The 25015-nt window shown below is 39.2% G+C and overlaps 8 protein-coding genes across 9 annotated transcripts; 6 read left to right on the forward strand and 2 right to left on the reverse strand.

The window, feature by feature from the left end:
* The first annotated feature begins 1278 nt into the window (after window positions 1-1278).
* Window positions 1279-3458, forward strand: LOC129251261 (ATP synthase subunit beta, mitochondrial-like). The gene is made up of 4 exons (XM_054890623.1): window positions 1279-1444; window positions 1724-1779; window positions 1840-2098; window positions 2159-3458. The coding sequence occupies exons 1-4, from the start codon at window positions 1390-1392 to the stop codon at window positions 3298-3300; spliced, it is 1512 nt and encodes a 503-aa protein (XP_054746598.1). The 5' UTR covers window positions 1279-1389; the 3' UTR covers window positions 3301-3458.
* A 130-nt stretch (window positions 3459-3588) lies between these two features.
* LOC129251262 (uncharacterized) lies at window positions 3589-4690 on the forward strand. The gene is made up of 2 exons (XM_054890624.1): window positions 3589-3920; window positions 3992-4690. Exons 1-2 carry the CDS (start codon window positions 3765-3767, stop codon window positions 4289-4291), a joined length of 456 nt encoding a protein of 151 aa, XP_054746599.1. The 5' UTR covers window positions 3589-3764; the 3' UTR covers window positions 4292-4690.
* Window positions 4691-5308: 618 nt separating this feature from the next.
* On the reverse strand, window positions 5309-6371 carry LOC129251323 (putative nuclease HARBI1). Its single transcript, XM_054890689.1, has 4 exons — window positions 6068-6371; window positions 5694-6013; window positions 5534-5637; window positions 5309-5461 (listed from the first exon to the last, which is right to left on the reverse strand). The coding sequence occupies exons 1-4, from the start codon at window positions 6178-6180 to the stop codon at window positions 5309-5311; spliced, it is 690 nt and encodes a 229-aa protein (XP_054746664.1). The 5' UTR covers window positions 6181-6371.
* Window positions 6372-6932: 561 nt separating this feature from the next.
* Window positions 6933-7459, forward strand: LOC129251324 (putative nuclease HARBI1). The gene is made up of 3 exons (XM_054890690.1): window positions 6933-7074; window positions 7131-7234; window positions 7307-7459. The coding sequence occupies exons 1-3, from the start codon at window positions 6933-6935 to the stop codon at window positions 7457-7459; spliced, it is 399 nt and encodes a 132-aa protein (XP_054746665.1).
* Window positions 7460-7519: 60 nt separating this feature from the next.
* Window positions 7520-7962, forward strand: LOC129251386 (uncharacterized). The gene is made up of 2 exons (XM_054890784.1): window positions 7520-7640; window positions 7702-7962. The coding sequence occupies exons 1-2, from the start codon at window positions 7529-7531 to the stop codon at window positions 7950-7952; spliced, it is 363 nt and encodes a 120-aa protein (XP_054746759.1). The 5' UTR covers window positions 7520-7528; the 3' UTR covers window positions 7953-7962.
* Window positions 7963-8076: 114 nt separating this feature from the next.
* LOC129251335 (uncharacterized) lies at window positions 8077-9216 on the reverse strand. Its single transcript, XM_054890699.1, has 3 exons — window positions 9096-9216; window positions 8848-9037; window positions 8077-8776 (listed from the first exon to the last, which is right to left on the reverse strand). Coding segments are annotated over exons 1-3 (492 nt in total). The 5' UTR covers window positions 9098-9216; the 3' UTR covers window positions 8077-8476.
* Window positions 9217-11441: 2225 nt separating this feature from the next.
* On the forward strand, window positions 11442-14454 carry LOC129251332 (uncharacterized). 2 transcript variants are annotated; one of them, XM_054890696.1, is made up of 3 exons: window positions 11442-11593; window positions 13412-13665; window positions 13802-14454. In XM_054890696.1, the coding sequence occupies exons 1-3, from the start codon at window positions 11515-11517 to the stop codon at window positions 14036-14038; spliced, it is 570 nt and encodes a 189-aa protein (XP_054746671.1). In that variant the 5' UTR covers window positions 11442-11514; the 3' UTR covers window positions 14039-14454. The 2 variants fall into 2 exon arrangements, with proteins under 2 accessions (XP_054746671.1, XP_054746672.1); XM_054890697.1 differs by lacking the exon at window positions 11442-11593 and having other exon boundaries at window positions 13353-13665.
* A 1606-nt stretch (window positions 14455-16060) lies between these two features.
* LOC129251325 (uncharacterized) lies at window positions 16061-24380 on the forward strand. The gene is made up of 3 exons (XM_054890691.1): window positions 16061-16079; window positions 22146-22328; window positions 22940-24380. Exons 1-3 carry the CDS (start codon window positions 16061-16063, stop codon window positions 23077-23079), a joined length of 342 nt encoding a protein of 113 aa, XP_054746666.1. The 3' UTR covers window positions 23080-24380.
* Window positions 24381-25015: the final 635 nt, after the last annotated feature.

The following is a 25015-nucleotide window of genomic DNA, read 5'->3' on the forward strand; positions in this document are numbered from 1 at the left end:
TAATTTTTTCTCAGCTGATACAGCAAATCAAAATAAAAGAACAACCGATTGTGTTGAAATTCTTTGCTAACAACATTTTTAAAAGTTAAAAAAAGTATTTTTTGTGAAAATGAGTACAACGGAGTTGTGGTTCCACGATTCATCGGACGATGAAAGATTAGTGGAACTAGCTAGAAGTAGTAAACAGTTGAGGGGCGCATCCAACCCCCTAGAAATGGCTTTCACTAAGTTTAGAATTTTCAAAATGTGTTGACGTACTTAATATTACAGAAATTTCCTTACAGATTTTTATAGAACTTTAGATTATCTAAAGAGGCGTTTATGAACCTACTGTCCAGTACAGAAATCCAGTTGCAGCAGTGCACCCGAGCCAAATCCATTCCAAATATGTTAAAGCTAGCCACAGTTCTGCGATTTTGTGCTCAGGGATCGTACCAATTGAGTATTGGTAATGAAGGTATGCTAGGACTTGCTCAACCCACTGTGTACGATGATGCTGAAGATATTGAAGTGGAGTCAAATAACGGAGAAGTAGAAAACATAAGAAATGAAATTTTGAGAATATTATAGAAAAATTTAAAAAGTATTAAATAGAAACCTTTACGCCACAGTTTCTGTTTTATTTTTGTTATAAATTTTCTTTATTCAATTATTCGTCATTCGAATACCTACCAAGGGAAAATAAAAATGTATTTCTATAAACATCACAAAAAAAAACCATTATTAAGCTTAATCCATTTTGCTGCCGTTCTCACTGGTGATCCCAAGCAATTCAGCTCCGTTGTAAATTCCTCCCATTTTTTTGCTGCTTGAACTTTGGTGCAAATCCCTTTTGCGAATTGTGGATTCGCCTTTCTAATTGTTGTTTGGTACTCACGACTTTCGACCTGCATAAAATTAACAAAATTAGTATATATTTATTATTTGGTTACTATAAAACCATAAATAATCGCAAACAACTTACACTTTAACAAGTTTTCCCACAATACGCTACAAGATCGAAAGCAAAATTGCATTCGACTCTAAATTCGGTAAACAACGAAAATTTCGATAGGGTTGCACCGCTCATAATACCAAATTGGCATTCGATTTTCGATCTTCGACAACCAGGGAATATCGAAGATCGAATGTACCTCATAATAGGGGCCATTGTGTTTGACCATGAACTAATAAAATTGTCGTACTTGATCCAGAATGTGTTCCACACATTAAAGGGTGTAAAATATGTGTTTAATCTATTACTAAAAATGTTATTGTAATAGAACAGAAGTATCCATAGAGTCTTTGACAAACTTCCTCGCTTGGTGAATTCAGTACTTGCTTGTATAATTTTTTATATTCGGTGCATTTGTGTATCATCTTCTTGGAAGAGCGTGCTGGGTTAGGAAAATGATCGGTATAAGGAGCGCTGCTAAATTGGACAAAAATGTCTGGTCGTTTTTATGTAAGTTCTGTCCGTAGTTTATTTACAAAGTAGTAATTTATTAAATGAGACCTTAAGATTATATAACAAAAGTAATGGAAGTTTCTCAACCAGCAATAAAAAGACTCGAGCATATTACGTAATGTACGGAAAATTTATACGCGTGATATTCATAAAAATAATTAGATGTTGCATTTTTTTAAGTGAATACTACATTCAAAAATCTATGAATGCATACATTTATCGAGTTCTTTGGTAAAAAGTAAATATTAATTGAAATAAATATTGATTTGATTTTAGCACGGGGAGTTGCTGCAAAAGCAGCAAGCCAAGCCGCTGCTGGTGTTAATGGCAAAGTATATACTATATATGATGTTGAATAAGTATTTATTAATTATTTGTTACATAACAAACAGATTGTTGCTGTTATTGGTGCTGTCGTTGATGTGCAATTCGACGACGACTTGCCACCAATTTTAAACGCTCTGGAAGTGGAAAACAGGGCCCCTCGTCTTGTATTGGAAGTTGCCCAGCATTTGGGTGAAAATACTGTGCGTACTATTGCTATGGATGGTACAGAGGGTTTGGTCCGTGGACAAAATGTTTTGGATACTGGATACCCGATTCGTATTCCTGTGGGCGCAGAGACTTTGGGTCGCATTATTAATGTTATCGGTAAATTAAATTTGTACCACACGTTTCAAAGGGCATAAAATAATTTAAATTGTTTGACAGGTGAGCCTATTGATGAGCGCGGTCCCATTCCAACGAATAAGACAGCCCCAATACATGCAGAGGCTCCAGAATTCGTTGACATGTCGGTAGAGCAAGAAATTTTGGTGACGGGAATCAAAGTTGTCGACTTGCTAGCTCCCTATGCTAAGGGTGGTAAGATTGGCTTGTTTGGTGGCGCTGGTGTCGGCAAGACTGTATTAATCATGGAACTGATTAATAATGTAGCTAAGGCTCATGGTGGCTATTCAGTGTTCGCTGGTGTTGGGGAGCGCACGCGCGAAGGCAATGACTTATATAATGAAATGATTGAGTCTGGTGTAATATCTCTAAAGGATAAAACCTCAAAGGTCGCTTTGGTATATGGTCAAATGAACGAGCCCCCAGGTGCTCGTGCTCGTGTTGCGTTGACTGGGTTAACTGTTGCTGAATATTTCCGTGATCAAGAAGGCCAAGATGTATTGCTTTTCATCGATAATATTTTCCGATTCACTCAAGCAGGTTCTGAGGTATCTGCTTTGTTAGGCCGTATCCCTTCTGCTGTGGGTTATCAACCAACTCTAGCTACTGATATGGGTTCTATGCAAGAGCGTATTACTACCACAAAAAAAGGTTCAATCACCTCTGTACAGGCTATTTATGTGCCAGCTGATGATTTAACTGATCCTGCTCCTGCAACAACATTTGCTCACTTGGACGCCACAACAGTGCTATCGCGTGCCATCGCAGAACTAGGAATTTATCCAGCTGTGGATCCTTTGGATTCTACTTCCCGTATCATGGATCCCAACATCATTGGTCAAGAACATTACAACGTAGCACGTGGCGTTCAGAAAATATTGCAAGACTACAAGTCGCTGCAAGATATCATTGCCATTCTGGGAATGGATGAGTTGTCCGAAGAGGACAAACTTACTGTTGCACGCGCTCGAAAGATTCAACGCTTCTTGTCACAGCCATTCCAGGTCGCTGAAGTGTTTACGGGTCACGCTGGAAAATTGGTTCCATTGGAGGAAACTATTAAGGGATTCAATCAGATTTTGGCGGGAGAATATGATCATCTTCCTGAAGTTGCATTCTATATGGTTGGTCCAATTGAAGAAGTTGTTCATAAGGCTGAACGTTTAGCTAAAGAAGCTGCCTAAAATCGAAATATTTGTATTTCATTTAGGGTATAAAGATGCACATGTAATAAAGAATGTTAAATGCTCACTAATTATAACGTTTGATAATAGTGTTCAGCATCTTACAAAATTAATAAATATATAATAATAGGAAAAATATAAATGGATAACAATGTTAATATGTTTGTTCACGCCTACTTTAATATATTTAAACCCCTTTTACCTGGGGTGGCTTTCTGTAATTCGATATTGAGCAAGAACGAGAGTCGAAGTATCGTTTTTGCTTTCTCTAACAAAAAATGTCGTAGCGTCACATCGAACGTTCGATAGATACAGCTCGACATCACTTTTGCTCTCGTTTTCATTTTCTCAGCTGGTTATTTCTTCAAAATGTAAGTTAAAAATTAAAATTTTTTTTTTAATTTTAAGTTTTATATAGTTGTTTGCATAGGTCTCAACAAACAAACGCTGCTCAACTAAAAATAATGGTGGAATATATGGAGAAGCACGACACATTAGCTAAAAATAGCTTACAGAGTGCAGCTAATGGCCGTTCGAAAAGGAAAGAGTTATGGGATAAGCTGACGGAACTGTTAAACAGTAACGGACCTCCCATGAAGCCAACAAAAGCATGGCAGAAAGTTTGTATTAACACTTACCATTACTTTTAAACATTTTCATTTGTGGTAATACATTCTTGTAATACCCCTAGGTATGGACTGACTACAAATATAATGCAAAACGCAAGCTTACCCAGCGCATGAAAAGTATAACAAAAACGGGTGGTGGTCCATATGATGCGGTTTCATTGAACCATATGGAGGAACGAATAGTTGCCGCAGCCAAAATAGGCGAGCACATATCGGGAGTACCAGGCGCAACATCATATGGTTGCCATACAGATGGACCCAGCTGTTCTACTGCGGCTCCTCAGGCAGACGATAATTTCGTTTGTGAATATTTGGCCCAAATCTCGAGCGCCGATAATACTTCTAGTGACGACGAGGGCTAAACATCAAGGAAGTCTGAGCCCCCAAAAATTAGTATACGCCAGGAAGGGGAAATCGACGAAGTACAACCTGCTAAAACAAAAAGATGTTCAGACCCCAAAATCCAAATCATTGAAAAAGAGATTGAAAAGCAAGAAAAATTTCAAAATGAAGTGCTGAGGCTTTTCGAAGAGAGCAATGAAATCGCAAAGAGGAAACTGCAACTAAAGGAGACACAAATTGCAACTGAACTGCAATATAAAAAAATGAAGATTCAAGTCTTAGAGCTAGACTTGGAAAAACTGAAATGTGAAATCGCATTGCTAAAACGTAAAATGAATAATTAATGAGTTACTTTATGTATGTGATAACTTTAAGCTTAGTTTTTTACCTTTTATAAAAAGAAAGACTGATACCTGAGAAATGAAGTACAATTTTTTGTTATACTTAAGAAATTTTATTTAATTTATCAAATGATAAAATGAAGTACAATTTTTAGTTTTACTTAAGAAATTATATTTAATTTACCAGTAATAAAATGAAATATTTACATTGCTGATTGAGAAAGATGGTCTCTTATTCTACTTCTTATCCTCTCTGATAATCGATTGTTTATGTCCAATGGTGTACATTCTAACAGTCCTTCTTGTCTTTGAGTTAGATTTTCGATGCTGAATTGATATGGAATATTCCTATCGATGCATACATTGTGAAGAGCGGCGCACACGTTTGCAATTTTTGCAACCAATGTTGGGTTGTACCTTGGCTTTCTATCATCCGATAATATTCTCCAGCGGCCTAAAGTGAACAATGCAATTAATGTTAGTGTATTTATATTGGATTCAATGAATGCAGGAACCTTTGTATACGCCAATGCTTCTTTCGACAATGCTTCTAGCCTTACTGTGAATGTCGTTGAAAATACATTTGCCTACGTCGGTCTCATTTTCGCGTAATCGATACGGGGTCATAAGCCATGGCTCAAGAATCCCCTAAAAATATACATATTTATTCCCGTATCTTAATTTTTTCCTATTTAATCACTCACCTAATAGCCACGAACTTGTATCTCCATTATTATAGCGCCGCTCCATCACCTTCCTCTCATTGGAGGCTTTCCAAACAAAGGAATCGTGCGCAGCTCCTCCGTACTGTGGGCATATAGCTTTTATTCTTAATTTATGGTCACATATCTGCAATAAAAAATGTAGAGTACGATAACTCCAAGAAAAAAGGATTAAGAGCTAGTGTAAGTATATATTTACAATCATCGCGTTTATGCTATGCTTTCCTTTCCTGTTGAAGTATATATGCTCGTTCTCAATAGGCCTCAACAGCATTAAATGAGTACCATCTACGGCACCAACAACTGCAATGAATTAAAATAGTACAAAATTTAAATTTCGTTAATATTACACTACTTACTTCCCGGAAAGTTATATTTTTCATGGAACCACTCTTTGCACGGCTGGAAGCTTTTTTCGAAAGATATCCATTGGTTGCATAGAGTTTCTTCCATCGACGATAATGTGCTGCGAAATATCTTCGACAGAGTACTATGCCCCATTGCTGCTGTGTGTGCGCCACCAGTTTGCCACTGGTAACCGCCACCTGCTAATATCTCCAGCGTTGCAGCTAGCCTCAAAATTGGAGGTATATATGTACTCCTAAGTCCTTCTCTAAGGTTTATTTCACAAAGGACGTACATAAAAACCTCCTTGGTCAGTCGGTATTTTGTTTGGAAGCTGTGCAAAAGAAATACTTTGATATTTACTTTATGAAATTTGTATTCATCTTACTATAAATCGGGCAATTCCATTGGATTCGACGCATCGCGTATTCTCCTTCTATTTATTGAAGAGTTTTCTTCATTAAAATCTTCCAATATTAAAAAATAGCGCCAATTGTACATATTTACTTTTAATTTTTATTGCTTTCGTGCACTTTTTGACAACTATAAACCACTTTCCAAACACTTCCGAAAATATGAAAACGATAGTACAAGTATCGAAATACGGGAACCAAAATGGGATCGTCGCGCATTCGATATCGAATTAAAGTGTCGAGCAAACGAGTGTCGACTATCGAATTACAGAAAGCCACCCCTGGTCGTTCAGGTTACGGAGAACCGACTGTCGTGGGAACACTGCGATAATCGGTTGTTGTTGTAGCAGCCTAATGCATATACGGGGAATGCTGCTGAAGGGACAGTCCTTGGCCTGGGGTGGCTTTCTGTAATTCGATAGTCGACACTCGTTTGCTCGACACTTTAATTCGATATCGAATGCGCGACGATCCCATTTTGGTTCCCGTATTTCGATACTTGTACTATCGTTTTCATATTTTCGGAAGTGTTTGGAAAGTGGTTTATAGTTGTCAAAAAGTGCACGAATACGCGATGCGTCGAATCCAATGGAATTGCCCGATTTATAGTAAGATGAATACAAATTTCATAAAGTAAATATCAAAGTATTTCTTTTGCACAGCTTCCAAACAAAATACCGACTGACCAAGGAGGTTTTTATGTACGTCCTTTGTGAAATAAACCTTAGAGAAGGACTTAGGAGTACATATATACCTCCAATTTTGAGGCTAGCTGCAACGCTGGAGATATTAGCAGGTGGCGGTTACCAGTGGCAAACTGGTGGCGCACACACAGCAGCAATGGGGCATAGTACTCTGTCGAAGATTTTTCGCAGCACATTATCGTCGATGGAAGAAACTCTATGCAACCAATGGATATCTTTCGAAAAAAGCTTCCAGCCGTGCAAAGAGTGGTTCCATGAAAAATATAACTTTCCGGGAAGTAAGTAGTGTAATATTAACGAAATTTAAATTTTGTACTATTTTAATTCATTGCAGTTGTTGGTGCCGTAGATGGTACTCATTTAATGCTGTTGAGGCCTATTGAGAACGAGCATATATACTTCAACAGGAAAGGAAAGCATAGCATAAACGCGATGATTGTAAATATATACTTACACTAGCTCTTAATCCTTTTTTCTTGGAGTTATCGTACTCTACATTTTTTATTGCAGATATGTGACCATAAATTAAGAATAAAAGCTATATGCCCACAGTACGGAGGAGCTGCGCACGATTCCTTTGTTTGGAAAGCCTCCAATGAGAGGAAGGTGATGGAGCGGCGCTATAATAATGGAGATACAAGTTCGTGGCTATTAGGTGAGTGATTAAATAGGAAAAAATTAAGATACGGGAATAAATATGTATATTTTTAGGGGATTCTTGAGCCATGGCTTATGACCCCGTATCGATTACGCGAAAATGAGACCGACGTAGGCAAATGTATTTTCAACGACATTCACAGTAAGGCTAGAAGCATTGTCGAAAGAAGCATTGGCGTATACAAAGGTTCCTGCATTCATTGAATCCAATATAAATACACTAACATTAATTGCATTGTTCACTTTAGGCCGCTGGAGAATATTATCGGATGATAGAAAGCCAAGGTACAACCCAACATTGGTTGCAAAAATTGCAAACGTGTGCGCCGCTCTTCACAATGTATGCATCGATAGGAATATTCCATATCAATTCAGCAACGAAAATCTAACTCAAAGACAAGAAGGACTGTTAGAATGTACACCATTGGACATAAACAATCGATTATCAGAGAGGATAAGAAGTAGAATAAGAGACCATCTTTCTCAATCAGCAATGTAAATATTTCATTTTATTACTGGTAAATTAAATATAATTTCTTAAGTAAAACTAAAAATTGTACTTCATTTTATCATTTGATAAATTAAATAAAATTTCTTAAGTATAACAAAAAATTGTACTTCATTTCTCAGGTATCAGTCTTTCTTTTTATAAAAGGTAAAAAACTAAGCTTAAAGTTATCACATACATAAAGTAACTCATTAATTATTCATTTTACGTTTTAGCAATGCGATTTCACATTTCAGTTTTTCCAAGTCTAGCTCTAAGACTTGAATCTTCATTTTTTTATATTGCAGTTCAGTTGCAATTTGTGTCTCCTTTAGTTGCAGTTTCCTCTTTGCGATTTCATTGCTCTCTTCGAAAAGCCTCAGCACTTCATTTTGAAATTTTTCTTGCTTTTCAATCTCTTTTTCAATGATTTGGATTTTGGGGTCTGAACATCTTTTTGTTTTAGCAGGTTGTACTTCGTCGATTTCCCCTTCCTGGCGTATACTAATTTTTGGGGGCTCAGACTTCCTTGATGTTTAGCCTTCGTCGTCACTAGAAGTATTATCGGCGCTCGAGATTTGGGCCAAATATTCACAAACGAAATTATCGTCTGCCTGAGGAGCCGCAGTAGAACAGCTGGGTCCATCTGTATGGCAACCATATGATTTTGCGCCTGGTACTCCCGATATGTGCTCGCCTATTTTGGCTGCGGCAACTATTCGTTCCTCCATATGGTTCAATGAAACCGCATCATATGGACCACCACCCGTTTTTGTTATACTTTTCATGCGCTGGGTAAGCTTGCGTTTTGCATTATATTTGTAGTCAGTCCATACCTAGGGGTATTACAAGAATGTATTACCACAAATGAAAATGTTTAAAATTAATGGTAAGTGTTAATACAAACTTTCTGCCATGCTTTTGTTGGCTTCATGGGAGGTCCGTTACTGTTTAACAGTTCCGTCAGCTTATCCCATAACTCTTTCCTTTTCGAACGGCCATTAGCTGCACTCTGTAAGCTATTTTTAGCTAATGTGTCGTGCTTCTCCATATATTCCACCATTATTTTTAGCTGAGCAGCGTTTGTTTGTTGAGACCTATGCAAACAACTATATAAAACTTAAAATTAAAAAAAAAATTTAATTTTTAACTAACATTTTGAAGAAATAAACAGCTGAGAAAATGAAATCGAGAGCAAAAGTGATGTCGAGCTGTATCTATCGAACGTTCGATGTGACGCTACGACATTTTTTGTTAGAGAAAGCAAAAACGATACTTCGACTCTCGTTCTTGTTCGATATCGAATTACAGAAAGCCACCCCTGATATAAATCCGGGTTGTTTTTGTTGTTAACAGCATAGGTAGCGCTGTCAGTGTAGGCATATCATCGTTCGTCTTCGTCTAGCTCATCTAAGGGTAGGCCCAGGAAACATGCTGTTTCGACAGGTTGGGTCCAAAGGGAGAGGGGGGTTAGATGAGTCGGTTTGAGGGGGCATGTGAAGAGGTGGTTAGTGTCGTGCGGGGTACCTTCACATGCCGGACATGTGTTTGGTATGTCGGGGTCGATTCTGGATATGTAGGAGTTTAACCTGCTACAGTATCCAGAACGTAGTTGTGCCAGTGTTACACGGGTCTCACGGGGAAGCTGGAGCTCTTCATCTGCGGTGGGTGGTGGTTGGACTCCGATTACGGCATTCACAGGACGGGAGTTCAAGAAGGTGGTAACGGTCTCCCGGTGAATGTCGTTTATAGACTGTCTAAATACTGTCCGGTCCAGTAGGTTACGGTCGGTCTTGTCCTGGATATCGCCAGCGTAGTCAAGGAGGTGTCTCCTGACGTGCCTGGGAGGCGGCTCGGGCTCAAGCAGGTGCCTGCAGGGATGAGACCTACGGTAACATCCGAGCAGGAACTGCTTGCTGAGCAATTTGTTGTGCTCCGCAACTGGGAGCATTTGTGCCTCGTTATGAAGGTGTTGGATAGGTGACATCAGGAGGCACCCGGTCGCTGTCCGAATGGCGGTATTTTGACAGGTCTGTAGCTTAGTCCACTGCGAATCACTAGTTCCAGGCGACCAGACAGGCGCAGCATAGTTGAGAACCGGCCGGCCAATTGCCTTAAATGTCGAAAGCAACAGTTCTTTGTCTTTGCCCCAAGTGCTGCCGGCCAGCGATTTGAGGACCTTGTTGCGATTTTGGGCTTTAGTGGCAATTGCGGTTGTATGCGCAGAGAAGGAGAGCAAGCTGTCGAAGGTTACACCCAAAATGTTGGGGTTATTCACAGTCGGAATTGGTGTGTCATCGACTTTTACCTTAAGGGACAGCTTGACCTCCTTTGTCCAGGTGGTGAATAGGGTCGCCGTGGACTTGGTGGGGAAAGTTGGAGATTCCTCGCAGTGAAAAAGCGAGAAAGGTCGGTGAGGTAGTTGTTCACTTTGGAACACAGGCCATTGATGTCATTGCCCGAAGCCATTATCGTGCAGTCGTCAGCGTATGAGATCAGGGAAACTAACGCTGGTGGTTGGGGGAGCTTCGAGATGTAGAAGTTGAACAGCAAGGGAGAAAGGACACCACCCTGCGGTACGCCTTGCTTAATCTTCCTCTGCTTTGATGTTTGATCTCGAAAAATCACTGACGAGTTCCGACCGCTCAGGTAGTTTGCGGACCACCTCTTCAGCCCTGGCGGGAGTGTCGACTGATAAATATCATCTAGTAGCGTGGAATGGCTGACTGTGTCGAAAGCCTTCTTCAGGTCCAACGCTACTAAGACAGTCCTCTCGCAGGTTCGGTTTTGGTTAAGCCCGCGGTTTATCTGGGCGTTTATGGCGGTGAGTGCAGTGGTGGTGCTATGCACTCGTCGGAAGCCGAGTTGATGTTCGGCTGGAGCCAGGTGTTTCGTGAAGAGTGGGAGTAGGAGGGCTTCAAGTGTCTTCACTACTGGGGAAAGGAGAGTTATCGGCCGATAAGATTCCCCTTGGTTGGCGGGTTTCCCAGGTTTCAGTAGTGGGACCACTCTCCCTGCTTTCCACTTGTCAGGGATGATGAGAGTGGCCATGGACAGATTGAAAACCCTTGTGAGAAATCCTACTCCCAGGGGTCCCAGATGCTTCAGCATCAGCGCGTTTAAGCAGTCAGGGCCAATGGCTTTCGATGATTTCGAATTGTTGATGGCCCCCTGAACCTCATCACCGGAGAAAGTAAGTGGCGCACTGTTGTTTGTCAGTTTGTGCAGCCTTCTGGTAGCACGACGCTTGGTTCTGTCGCCCGGAGGATGCAATATGAAAAGCCGGCTAAAATAGCTCGCACATCTCTTCGGGTCCGACGAAGTGCAACCATTGAAGGTGATAGCCACCTTGTCGTTGTGCTTCGTCGGGTTTGACAGAGACCTAACGGTGGACCAGAGCTTACTCACCCCAGAGGTGAGGTTGCAGGTCTTCAGGTGCTCAACCCATTTAGTCCGCTTATGCTGGTTTACCAGTCCGGGTCGTTCCGGTTACGTAGAACCGACTGTCGTGGGAACGAAACTGAGCTAAGCGGTAGATAACCTTGGTGACAGAGTAAAATGTTTCCGATCTGGGATGGTCTTAGTAATGGTGCCAGAACAACAACAACATCTTAAGCATACTTGTCGCATCGTGGAGTCAGCAAGAAGTCATGGTAGTATACTGTTCGATTATGATTTTGTTTTAATTTTTCTTATTGTACGGGTGAATGAATTAAACCTAATCAATGTGATTTAAGCACTAGTTACAAGGCGATGGCTTTCTAAAATGAATAATATTTATCAACTACTTATATAAAGTACATAAGGGAGTATCACACTTCAAAATATATATAGGGTTTTCCAATAACAGGTGTTACAGGTGAACGGATAGCGCTATCGAGAGACGATTAACGATTTTTTATGGCCGGAATTGGACATTATTGATCTGGACAACTTTTATTTTCAACAAGACGGCGCTACGCGCCACACAGGCAGCGAAACCATTGATCTTTTACGAGAAAAGTTCCGCACCATGCTATCTCTCGAAGAGGTGATCACAATTGGCCACCGAGATCTTGTGAAACAGAAGGTCTACGCCAACAGCCCAGAGTCTATTCAAGACCTTAAAGATGGAATTCGTGAGACTATCCAGGACATAGAGCAGCCACTTTGCAATTCGGTTATGGAAAATTTCATGAAAAGGAAATTGTGTAAGCGTGGTCGTGGTGGTCATTTGTCTGATGTTATTTTCCAGTATTAACGGCATACCTTCCTCTTTATAATGAAATAAATATCCGATCATTTATATTATATTAAAAAATAGCATTTTTTTTTATTTAAATATCCACCTCTTATTGAAAAACCCTTTATTGAGTTTATATAGAAATTCACTAATAAGGGGGCGTCCATAAATTACGTGAGATGTTTAAGGGGGGAAGGGGCGACTCAAATCTCATCTAATCTTACGTTGGAGAGAGTGGGGTCTCGGCAAATATCTCGCAATTTTTTTTCTGATTGAAACAAAAAAAAATTATACTATTTTGGTCCATTATCCAGATTGTATCTTAAGCGTAATCGTAGTATGATTAAGATCATTCATTAATTCATTCGAAAGAAAATAATTTCATTCAACGTTAATACTAATTTCAACGACGTTATACATTACTACTGTCAAACCACCATATTTGTTTCACACCAAATATCTTAATTTAATCTGAATTTACGGTACAGTGTAGCCCGTCCTTTGTTTTCGCGCCACTATCAGCCGAATGCGCGACTCGATGAACAAGAGCGTACGAGCTGAGTGGCCGCGACACACGGACAGGTTCCAACCTTCTTTGTTTATTCTTGTTAATGTTTTACTCGACTCAGTTCGTGCCTTTACTAATTTAAAATGAATTATCACGATTTTTATAACGCATACGTCAAAAGATACGTCTATACGACGAAGAAGTCCTGCCAGGACGATGTGATACAATTATGGTATACTGCGAAGCAAAAATTCCCGAAGAAAGAAGAATTAATACATCACATTAAACATGAGATTGAACGGCTTCTCAGGGAATCCACTGAGAGAAAAGTTCGGTCTACTTTGGCATTCTTACAAAAGGTAGGTTAAATATATTTTTTTAAGAAAATACTTGTTTTTTTTATAATTTCATATAGTGGGCCAACTTATATAGCAATACGAAGTGGCAAGCACTCTTCGTCAACTGCAACTAGTGACGCTCAAGACTTGGACACTCTTTTAACAATTGATTCTTTTTCCAAATTTATAAAGAATATAGACGGCAAAGTTAAACCTGTTCTTATAATTTCAAGTGATGGTGGGCCTGACGAGAGGCCACGATACCGAAAAGTGATCACACACGCCATAGAGCATTTTAAACAATATGATTTGGACGCAGTATTTATTGTGACTAATGCCCCTGGCAGGAGCGCATTCAACAGAGTAGAGAGACGCATGGCTCCACTCAGTCGAGAGCTAACAGGCGTTGTTCTTCCCCATGATTCTTTTGGGACACATCTTGACTCCAGCGGCAGAATATTAGGCGAAAGTCTGGAAAAGGATAATTTCAGAAAGGCAGGGGATATTTTGGCTGAAATATGGTCTGCAGTGTGCATTGACGGACACGAAGTAGTCGCTAAATATATAGGCCCGAATAATGACACTTCCAGCGTTCCAGACCTGCCAGCCGAAGAATGGTACACTGAGCACGTTAGAGAAAGCCAATATTTACTCCAGGTACAGTACAGTTGATTCATATCAAATTTTTATGCGTGCTTATTTTATTTTTTTTTTTTAGTTTTTTAACGAGCGCGAATGTCAACAAATTTTCATTAAGTGTTACAAAGGGAAATTGTTTTTAATTTTTTTTTAGGTTGTGAAATGCGATGACCAGAAGTGTTGCAGCCCACGCTGGAGTGATCTGCATATGATTATTCACCACCGTTTTCTGCCACCTCTATACCCTATCACTCAGGTTGATGGACGCTTGACAATTCCGGACTTTAAAGAACTCGACGGAAAGTCATTTGCTCCATTTCTAATACGCCTATCCATTCAACCGCTGAATGCCTTCATGATCTCTATTGCCCAAGTATACGTGATAATTTAGAGAAAAGATGCTGCAGTACATGCGGTATTTACTTTGCATCTATCACAAGAGCTGCAGAGCACAGGCGAGCAGCTCACATTGCACCAGCTAAGCAAGCGCATATGTTGTGCAAAGTGCGACCCTCACAGATTGTCACAAGACGAGCTAATGAGTTACTGTGCGCAAGCGTCAACGGCTTAGAGTGGCTAGATCAGAACGAAGTTGACGGAGCAGATGATTTTACTGAAAATCATATGGACATGTTGGTCATAATAGTCTCTCTTGAAACCGCGCATGATTCTCCATGGACTGAATTAGAGTAGATATTCGAGTAGTTACGATTTAAGTCTTCCATTGTTAAATTTTTATTACACTTATAACTCTCAGCAATATTGATTGCTAGTCTTAACTAGTCATAAATAAAAGCACGAAGCACATTTTTTTTCTTTTTACAACCTTTACAATCCAACGCGTTTACATAAGAAACCCACATTTTGAAAAATCTCACGTGAGATTGGGGGATGGGGGAGGGGGTTGAATAAAATCTCACGATATCTCACCAGGGGGGGAGGGAGGTACAGAAAATTAAAAAAAACACCTCACGTAATTTATGGACGTCCCCTAAGTGGTATATACATTTTTAAGTGTTTGCTCTAAATCGTTATTGCTTACTTCTTAGCGAATACATTCAAGTTTTCATTATATGGATTATGGTAAGATCATAGGTGGGATAAGTGGATGGCTGAGATTTGTCGAAGAGATACTTATGTCTTAAGCGGGTGTGACCGAGATCGAAATCTGCCTTGTCGATAGCTTAACGGGAAACTTAGGTGCCGACCAACCAAGGTTTATTATTTTGTATCTATTGGTGTAATTTTGCCAGTATAGATTTTAAGTTTTGGAGTAAGAGGGCTGCCCGTTATCCCAATATGGCTAGGTACCGAGAGTAGCTTGATAATGTGTGGATTTGTTGTTAAAGTGTCCCTTATTTCTGAAACTATTGAGTTGGAGTCATTCACTTTTAAAACTGATGTAATTTGGTGCTTATTTTTGGCATGCATGGAGGATGACTGTTGCCTCGGCCTCACCCATGCAGCCACCTGCTCGAGCCTGAGCCGCCTTCCAGGCACATCAGGAGGCATTTCCTCAACTACGCGGACGAGATCTTACACAACACAGATAGACAGCTACTGGACTGGACAGTGTACAAACAGGCCATAAACGACATTCATCGGGAGACTCTCACCGCCTTCTTAAGCTCCCGACCCCCGACCCCCGAATGCCGTTATCGGAGTCCTACCAGCACCAATCGCAGACGAAGAGCTCCAACTTTCCCGCGTAAACGCACAATTACGTTCTGGATACTGTAGCAGAATCGACCCCTACTTATCCAAAATCGACTCCGACATACTAACCATATGTCTAGGATGTGAAAGCACCCCGCACGACACTAACCACCTTTTCCCATGCCCCATTAAATCCACTCATCTAACACCCCTCTCCCTCTGGACACAATCCGTCGAAGCAGCTAGTTTCCTGGGCCTACCGTTAGATGAGCTAGACCAAGACGACCGGTGACTACGCTACACTGACAGGGCAAAGGTACTGCTACAACAACAAAAACAACTGTTGTCTCGGCAATAAAAACAGAGGTCTGCGGAGGTAGTAAGCCGCTTGATGCTGGATTCCTTGTGGAAAACACTAACCGATTTTTCATTCTCTCTCGATGCATCAGTATATAAAAATCTCCAATTCAAGACGTATCTATACACGGTGATAGCAGTTGTACAAAAACAAAAAGTTACATTTATTTTGGTTTTGTTTTTTTTGGCACAAGAGCCAAAATAATTATTTCCAAGGCGAATTGGATTGTGAATAGTAAATAAACGCAAACAAAGCGTTTGAGTGTCGCGTTAAATTGTTCGAAGTACATTTGTGTTATTAATAGCAAAAATATTTAACAACTAGGATTATTTTTTACTCCTGAGCAAGAAGTTACAGCACTCATCATTACAAAGTGTTCAATTTTATTATTAAATAAAAATGGAATGCGAAGACATAGGTATAAAAGTACATTTTGAATGTTATTAATATCTTGCAGACACAAATTATACATGTGAACCATCATCATCTACATTTGTGTGTCTGCGTTGTGGTGATGCATTTACATGCAAGCAAGCAAGGGAATACTTACCTCTGCTTCCATTTAGCTAATATTTCCACCTATATGCAGCTCCTGCTATAAGGATTTCACAACTACCAATTGGAAAACTGCCGAAGAGCTAGTGAATAAAAGGATGCTATAAAAATTCCCGGCAAATTTATATAAATTAAAGACTAAGAATTAAATAGATTTGGTTTTCTATATTTAAATTCAAGCGGTGAAATTCTTTATTATGTTATAATATATCGTTAATCCTATAATTTAGTATATACTATGTATATGAAAAAGAAAACAGGATATAAAATGGTACTCTTAAAATACAAAAGAAATAAATAATTTCTTTCTGAACAGCTTAGAAAAATGATATTATAAAAAATGTTGAATTTGCAAATTTTATTTAAGGTTAAAGGTTTAAAAACTAGATTTGTTTTGTTCATTTCTTTACTTAGCGGACTTGGTACTGACTATGACTACCTATGAAGTTGTTGGATATAATGATATAACTACATATATACCCTCTTCTTAATTGGCGCGATAGCCGCTTACGCGATTTTCGCCGAGCTTAACAAAGCGCGTCAGTCGTTTCTTTCTCGAGCTAATCCGCGCTAATTGGACACACCAAGTGTAGCCAAGTCCTTCTCCACCTGTTCTCTCCAAGGCAAAAGAGGCCTTCCTCGTCCTCTGCTACCATCAGCTGGTACCGCATATAACACTTTCAAACGCTCCGGCGTCTGTATGCATTCGGACGACATGACCCATCCAGCGCAGCCGCTGGATTTTTATTCGCTGCGCTATGTCTATGTCGTCGTAAAGCTCATACAGGTCATCGTTTCATTGTCTGCGATATTCGCTGTTGCCAACATGCAAAGGTCCAAAAACTTCCGCAGAATCTCTCTCTCAAACACTCCAAGCGTCGCTTCATCGGATGTTGTCATCGTCCACGCGTTTACGTCATACGTTAGGACGGGCATGATGAGAGCCTTGTAGAGTGTTAGTTTTGTTCGTCGAGAGAAGACTTTAATGCTCAATTGCCTACTTAGTCCAAAGTAGCACTTGTTGGCAAGAGAGATTCTACGTTGGATTTCCAGGCTGACATTGTTGTCGGTGTTAATGCTGGTTCCTGGTACTTCGTTTTGTCCTCGTTCACCACCAAACCCATTCGCTTTGCCTCCTTATCCAGTTTGGTGAAGGCAGAACTAACAGCGCGGTTGTTAATACATTCGCATCGGGCTATTTTTCCTTAAGGAGGGAAACCGGTTTAGGAGGCCGAAATTTTGGTATTTTTCGTAAACTTTTTGAACAAGGAAGGAATTATCAGAAATTGCTTAAACTTGGACGGTATTTCACTCATATTTTTAGGTAGACTTTGAAATTTTTTCAAGCCATTGCCCCCGGGAATAGTGACGGTAGAGCTTGCTGCCCATGGGCGATCACCATCCGAGTATCTTGCTGGTGGGCATTTCTGAAATTCCAATTTTTCTCTGTAATCAACAAAAATTGTTATTTTTTTAACAACATGTTTCCTAAGAATATGAACCTAATTGTGATAAAATAATATTGAAAATTGCATATTTTTGTAGCGCTTGAACACAATAACTTATTTTCATACCATATTTTCTCATCTATTTTGCTTAAAAAAATATTTTTAATGATGGTATAATCCCGGAATTAGCTTCGTATGAATACGAATTGAATAAAAAATACTCAAAAAAAAAATGCATAACGATTGGTCAATAACTTTTTGAGCTAGAGTGCCCACCAGTTGAAAAAAAGGCGTTTTGAGAAAAACGCGTTTGAAATAAGCATCGCACCGTAAGCGCTACGGTGCCGCACCGACGGGCGGTCATTTAAGTGAACATAGAATCGGGAATAATGCGAATTTCGCTTTAAAATTTTTTACCACATTTTCTTGAGTAGTTATACCAACAATTTATGCAATAAAAAAACCCGATTTTTTATCAGTCTAAACTGGTTTCCCCCCTTAAATTTTCATAGAAAGCAAACATATATGTATAAAAACTGCGATAATTATAATATTTTTGTAACTATTATATTTTAAAGAAGTTACCAGAAGTTGTAGGTACATAAAGAATTAGTACTTTTTTTAGAATGGTGGTCGGTGAAACAGCTTCCTTTGTGTAACGTGTGTTGTGTTTCGCTCATTACCCCATGTGTTTTACATACTAGACATATTCTTGTGGGATATTTTTTATTCTTTGTTGACTTTATTGTCTCCAGGGGGTGTATTTTCATATCACCAGACAATCTACTAGGTGGTGTTGAAGTTGAACCAGTAGCTCGTGATGTTGTGGGCTGCATTTCATCAACTTTTTTAGTTAACCAGGCCCTCGCAACTGCTAATAAATATTTTTAATACAGAATTTTTTTATTTATATTTATCGCTTTGTATATTACAAAGCTGTTAAATAGTGCAATATTATTTATATATATAATGCTGCCTTTTTGGTCCATTTGGTTGTTTTTCTTATGATAGAATAATAGGAAAGGTATTGATCTGCACGATCAACACAGTTCATGAATTTGTTGTATTCTATGATGCATAGTGGTTTCATAATATTCTCTTTGGTTTTTCTATTATGGTTTCCGGTCGGTACTATTTCAGCAATATGAATTGTACTTATAATTTTAATGTCTCTTTTATCTTTAAATATCAACAATAGACAGTCACCTTTTCGGCGAAATACTATATCATCTTTTTTCACTTTTTTTATGTCAATTTTCATATCTATCGGTAATCCTCTGTTTTCTCTTATAGTACCGCAAACTCTAGTTTTATGTTTTAATAATAATAACATTCCTGGACTAACACACTTCTTACAAAACGAGAACTCTCGTTTCCCGACGACAACGTTTTTCTTTTGTAAACGAGAATTCTCGTTTCCCGATGCAAATGTGTTAAGGCCGATGATGTCAATATCATCGGCATACGCTAAAAATTGTACGTTCTTATAAAATATTGCGCCTTAGCGATTAAGTTCTGCGGCTCGGACGATGGCTCTCCAACATCAGGTTTAAGAAGTCACCCAACAGCGAGTCACCCTGTCTGAAACCTTGCTTGGAAACAAACGGCTCGGAGAGGTCTTTCCCAATTATGACGGTGCCGCTGGTGTTGACCAACGTCATCTTTCAAAGCCGCATTAGTTTTGTGGGGACACCAAATTCAGACATCGCGGCATACAAATAACTCCTTTTCCTACTGTCGAATGCAGCTTTAAAGTCTACCAAAAGATGGTGTGTGTCGATTCTCCTTTCATGAGTCTTTTACAAGATTTGGCGTATTTTAAATATTTGGTAGACTTTCCAGGTCTAAAGCCACACTGATAAGGTCCAATCAGTTGGTTTACGGTGGGCTTCAGCCTTTCTCACAATACGCTGGCTAGAACCTTCTAGGCGATATTTAGAGAGCAAATCCCGCGGTAATTGGCACAAATTGCAGAATCACCCTTCTTATGGATTGGGCAGAGCACACTTAAATTCCAATCGGCAGGGATGCTTTCATCCGACCATAATTTGCATGGGAGCTGATGCATGCACCTTACCAGCTCCTCGCCACCATGTTTGAATAGCTCAGCCGGCAGTCCGTCGGCGCCCGCGGCTCTGTTGTTCTTAGCCGCGTCATCGCTATTCTCACCTCGTCATGGTCGGGTAGCGCAACGGCAATTCCGTCGTTGACGATTGGGGTACCGTGATCTTCACATTCTCTATGACATGCGCAGCTATCACTATTTAACAGGTTCGTATGCCCATAATTTAAGTATGCTCTGGATGTCAGTCACCACATCGCCGTCTTTGTTCTTTCAGGAAAATGCCCTGGTTTTGAAACCTTCTGTAAACCGCCGATCTTTCTGGTAGAATTTTCGGGCGTTGTTCCTATTGGCCAGCATCTCAAGCTCCTCGCACCCACGTAATTCGGCCTCTCGTTTCTTTTGTCGGATAATATGTCTGGCTTCCTTTCTTAGTTCTCTGTAGCGATCCCACATGGCTCGCGTTGCGCCCGATCGCAGCGTGGCTCTATAGGCAACATCTTTTCTTTCTGCGGCCGCATGACATTACTCGTCGTACTAACTGTTTTTTCGGGCTCTCCGGAATCCGATTTCTTGTTCGGCGGTGGTACGTAGAGAACGGCAAATGTTGCTCTATTGCTCGTGCATGCTGGTTTGTTGGGCACTACTCCCTGAGAGCAGGAGTCAGACTCGAGTGGCGAATCTTTTGGCTGACTGTTGTGATTGCAGCTTTTCGACGTTGAAAATTCTTTGCGTCGGTAGATGTACGTGTTTTGCTACACTCACACAGGTGCGCAATTTGGCTGCAATAAGGTAATGATCCGAGTCGAAGTTTTCAGATCGTACGTAAATCTAATACACTAGAAGCCTGTCTTCCATCTATTACAACATGATCGATTTGGTTTCGCGTTTTTCGATCAGGAAACAGCCAGGTAGCTTGGTGTATCTTCTTACGCTGGAATCTGGTGCTGCAGACTACCATGTTTCGGGCCCCGGCGAACTCAATCAGCCTCTGTCCGTTTCCGGATGTTTCGTTGTGCAGTCTGAAATTTCCGACTGTTGTACCAAAAATTCAATCCTTGCCCACCCTGGCGTTGAAGTCGCCAAGCACGATTTTTATGGCGTGGCGGAGGCAGCGCTCATAGGCGCTCACAGATGGTCACATCATCCTTCTCTTCCTTCGAGGCGTGGGCTCTGATGCGAATTATTGCGAGACGCTCGTCCACCGGAATGATCGACAGTACTTGGCGACGAAGTTTCTCCCCAAGCACACATCCAACATTGAACGAGAGTGGCTGTTATACAATGTGCGAAAACAGCTGAAAACACCGCCACAGTCCCCGGACACCAACCCAATCGAACATTTATGGGAGCATTTAAAGCGGCAAATACGTAAACATCCGATTATAAATAAGGAGCAACTGAAAAACGTCCTTCAAGAGGAATGGAAAAAAATACCACCAGCTGTAACTGAAAACTTGGTGAAGTCAATGCCATCACGACTTAAAGCGATTGTAAAGTCTAATGGTTATCCTACCAAATACCAGGATTTAATTTTAATTATGTTTTTGATTTCACAAATTAATAATATGATGAACTGTATACTTACGTTTGAGACATGATTTTTTATAAAGTTTAATATAAAAGGCTATAATTTTGTTCCTTTTTAAAATTTTGTCATTATTTGGATTAAATATTGTATGATTTTTGTATTTCATTCATGTAAATAAAACACAATTTTGTTATAACTTAGGTTGTTTGAAGGACTCGATTGGGGGAAAATTGAAAACGTGCCCGGTGTATACTTACTTCTGTTACTAACTGTATGTATTTACACATGCCACAGCACATCACAAGAAGTCAAATATAAATACGCACTAGTGAGCGAATTTCTGCTTAACAAATGCAAAACATATTCTGCTCTAATACTTATGCTGGTGTGTATGTATATGTATATTTCCACTTTATGTCTAAGCATACATACATAAATACGTACTTGCCTTCTTAACTTCCTACAAAATAATTGTATTCATCACCAGTGATGGTAAATGTAGGGAAAATTCCCTACATGTAGGGATTTTTGTCGAAAAATGTGGGTGTAGGGAAAAGAAGGACAGATTTTTTTAAATTCTGTAAATGTAGGGAATTTTCAAGAAGGACAGAAAAAATTTTAAAATTGCGGAAAAAATTAAAAAAGTTCACTTAAAATAGAAATTCGCAGAAAGATTTCATGCCAGACTTTTTCCTTATGGCAGCATACTTTTAAAAGCGTTAATACGGCAGCATTGCCATTTTTTTCTTCGTTAACGCTAACGGAATTTTTTCTTCGCGCGATAATTGTTAGTTGTCCTACGTTTTCTGCTGCTTTTCACTTTTAAGGTAAGTTTGCAATTATTTTAGTTTTAGCTATTTTTATATTTAAAATTCATATATTTTACAGAAATTAGCTCCTTCTCTTCGACTGACTCTTCGGAGGAACACCAAGAAAAACAATGCAAATATAGAAAACAAAAATTCAATAACAAATGGCTTGACGACGACAATTTCAGTGGCTGGCTGGAAGCTGTGGCTAACGATGTATTTAAATGCAAATGCGCTGCGTGCGACAAAGTTTTGAACTGCGGTAAGTCTGATTTGCAGAAGCACGCTGAAACAAAAATGCACAAAAATAATATAAAGGCAACAAAAAAGACGCCTAAAATAAACAGTTTTTTTAAGAAAAATCCGTGTAAACCAAATGGTGCAAAAAATTTCGAAATAAGACTTAGCATGTTCTTCGCTGAGTATAATGTCGCGTTGCAAGTGGTGGACCATTTAATCCCCCTATTAAAAGAAATCGTGCCGGATTCGGAAATAATAAAAAATTGTGAGCTCGGAAGAAAGAAGTGTACCAGCATAGTAAAAAATGTATTGGCAAAAGAAGAAAAAGACAATTTAGTTCAAAAATTAAAAGTAAACAAATTTTCCATAATGATCGATGAGAGCACAGACATCGGATTGAATAAGCATATGTGTCTCCTGGTGAGATTTTTCGACGAGGAAAGCGAGCGGGTTGTGGTTAAGCTGCTGGATCTAAATCCAATAAGAACTGATTGCACTGCAGAAGCTCTGTACGGAATTTTTAAAGAATCCATTTTAGCTCTTGGAATTCCATTCAACAACATAATAGGCAATTAAAATACATTTTTTCAGCATATGCAAAAATTTCTAATGAAATATTTTATTACATTTAAGGTATGTGCAGCGATGGTGCCAGTGTAATGATCGGACAGCATAATTCCTTTGCATCAAGATTAATTGGGGACATACCAAATGCTATAGTTGTAAAGTGCATCTGTCATTCTGCAGCAATTATTGCAAGTAAGGCTTGTTAGCGCTACCCAGAGGACTTGAGGATCTTTTGCGGCAAATCGGTTCGTACGTTTCGGGAAGTTCCAAAAGATGCGCGCAATTAGAAGCTCTGCAGGAAATGCTAAACGAGAAGAAAAAGAAAATCCTTCGGACTTGTACAACCAGGTGGCTTCTCATCACAAATGCGTCGAAAGTGTATTACAAAACTGGGATGTGTTATTGGCATTTTTCAACCAAGCTGTCACGCAGGACAAATTAAAATCAACAGAGGCGATTTTATTTGAGCTCAACAACCAATGCAATAAGATTTATTTATTTTTTCTCAAGTATGTACTCAATTACTTCAATACTCTAAACGCACTTTTTCAGTCGAAAGCACCTTTAATACAGGTACTCCAACGAGAATCAATCAAAATATTTTTAGGCTTAGGTCAAAATTTTATTAAAAAGTCTGAGCTTAACATTACTTGTGCTGTTAGATCGCCACATATTTCTCTACCGCTTGAGGAAGTTTTTCTCGGATTTGAATGCAACGAGCTCCTAAAAACTGTTCCAAAAACGGCTGCAAACAAAATTAGAACAGATTGTCTACAGTTTTATATTACTGCTTTGGAAGAGATACAAAGGAGATTACCGCTCAAAACTGAGCTATTCAAAGAAATTGAGTCTTTAAATCCAGAAGTTGCAATGGCAGTAAAGGGAAACAAAAATGATCTCACATTTGAGAACATTTGTAAAATAGTATGTGTGGATGCCAATTCTCTCCTACAAGAGTGGAGAACGTTTGAGTTCAATTTCTCTGAAGACGAAAAATCTAACCTTTTAAAGATGGGAGTTGAAAAGTTTTGGAGCGAAGTCTGTAAACTCAAAAATTTCAATGACAATTTTGTTTTTCCTATTTTGGCTAAAGTAGCGAAGTTCGTTTTATCTTTACCTCATGGTATTGCAGACTCCGAGAGAATTTTTTCTATCGTAACAGATGTTCGCACCAAAAAGAGGAATAAGCTCAGTCATCAAGTTTTAACTTCGGTTTGCATTATTCGTTCTTTTTTCCAAGACGAAAGTCAAGATTGCTGCAAATTTCAATGCAATGAATCTCATTTCAAGAAAATGGTATCTGCAGAACTCTATGATCACGTGCAGTAACTCAGAAATTCTTAATATTGACACTATGTTCCTTAGCCAAACGCAAATGAGTACAAAATACAAACCTTTGTATTGTTTTTATTAGTAACTTAGCTTTAGAAAATGAACTGAAAGTAATTTTTGTGATCTTAGTTTAAAAACTCTGTTATGTTTTCTTTTTAGGTTTGTCTTATTTTAAACAGAACTAAATGTAATGAAAAAGTCTAATTTTTAGTCTTTTTGCTGAATTTTTTTTATATGTATATGTGTTTATAATATAATAAATATGTGTATTTATATATATTTGAATTAGAATTTGTTTTTATTATAAAGAGGCAAATCAGCACCAAGTCCAAAACTTATGCAAATAATTCAATTTTGACGTTGCGAGTGTCTGATTATAGAGTAAACACAAGAGAAAAAAATGTAGGGAATTTTGTAGGGAAAATTTTTTGTAAGCGTAGGGAAAAGTAGGGAATTTTTTTGGGCTGTGTAGGGGTTTTTCAAAAAATCATTTACCATCACTGTTCATCACAGTCATCGACTAGCACTCTTGGCGTTCGGTTGTGTTTCCTCTTCTCGCAGTCTAGTGATTACAATCTGAGTTCATCGCAGTGTTTTTATTTCTTCTATTCTCTAATTATTCATCTCTTTTCGTGCACCGGTTTGTTTATTTGTTTACGACATTATATTGCTTCTCACCTTGCGGACTTCGGTAAGAAATAATGCCTCCCCCTCTCGGGGATAACCGGTTTGCCTTGCTTTCGGCAAGCCCCAAACGCAAAAGAAAGAAAGCACAAACAATTACTAAGGAGTTGTTCCCAGCACTGCCGG

Source organism: Anastrepha obliqua, unplaced genomic scaffold, assembly GCF_027943255.1.
Source record: "Anastrepha obliqua isolate idAnaObli1 unplaced genomic scaffold, idAnaObli1_1.0 ptg000012l, whole genome shotgun sequence".
NCBI lineage: Eukaryota > Metazoa > Arthropoda > Insecta > Diptera > Tephritidae > Anastrepha > Anastrepha obliqua.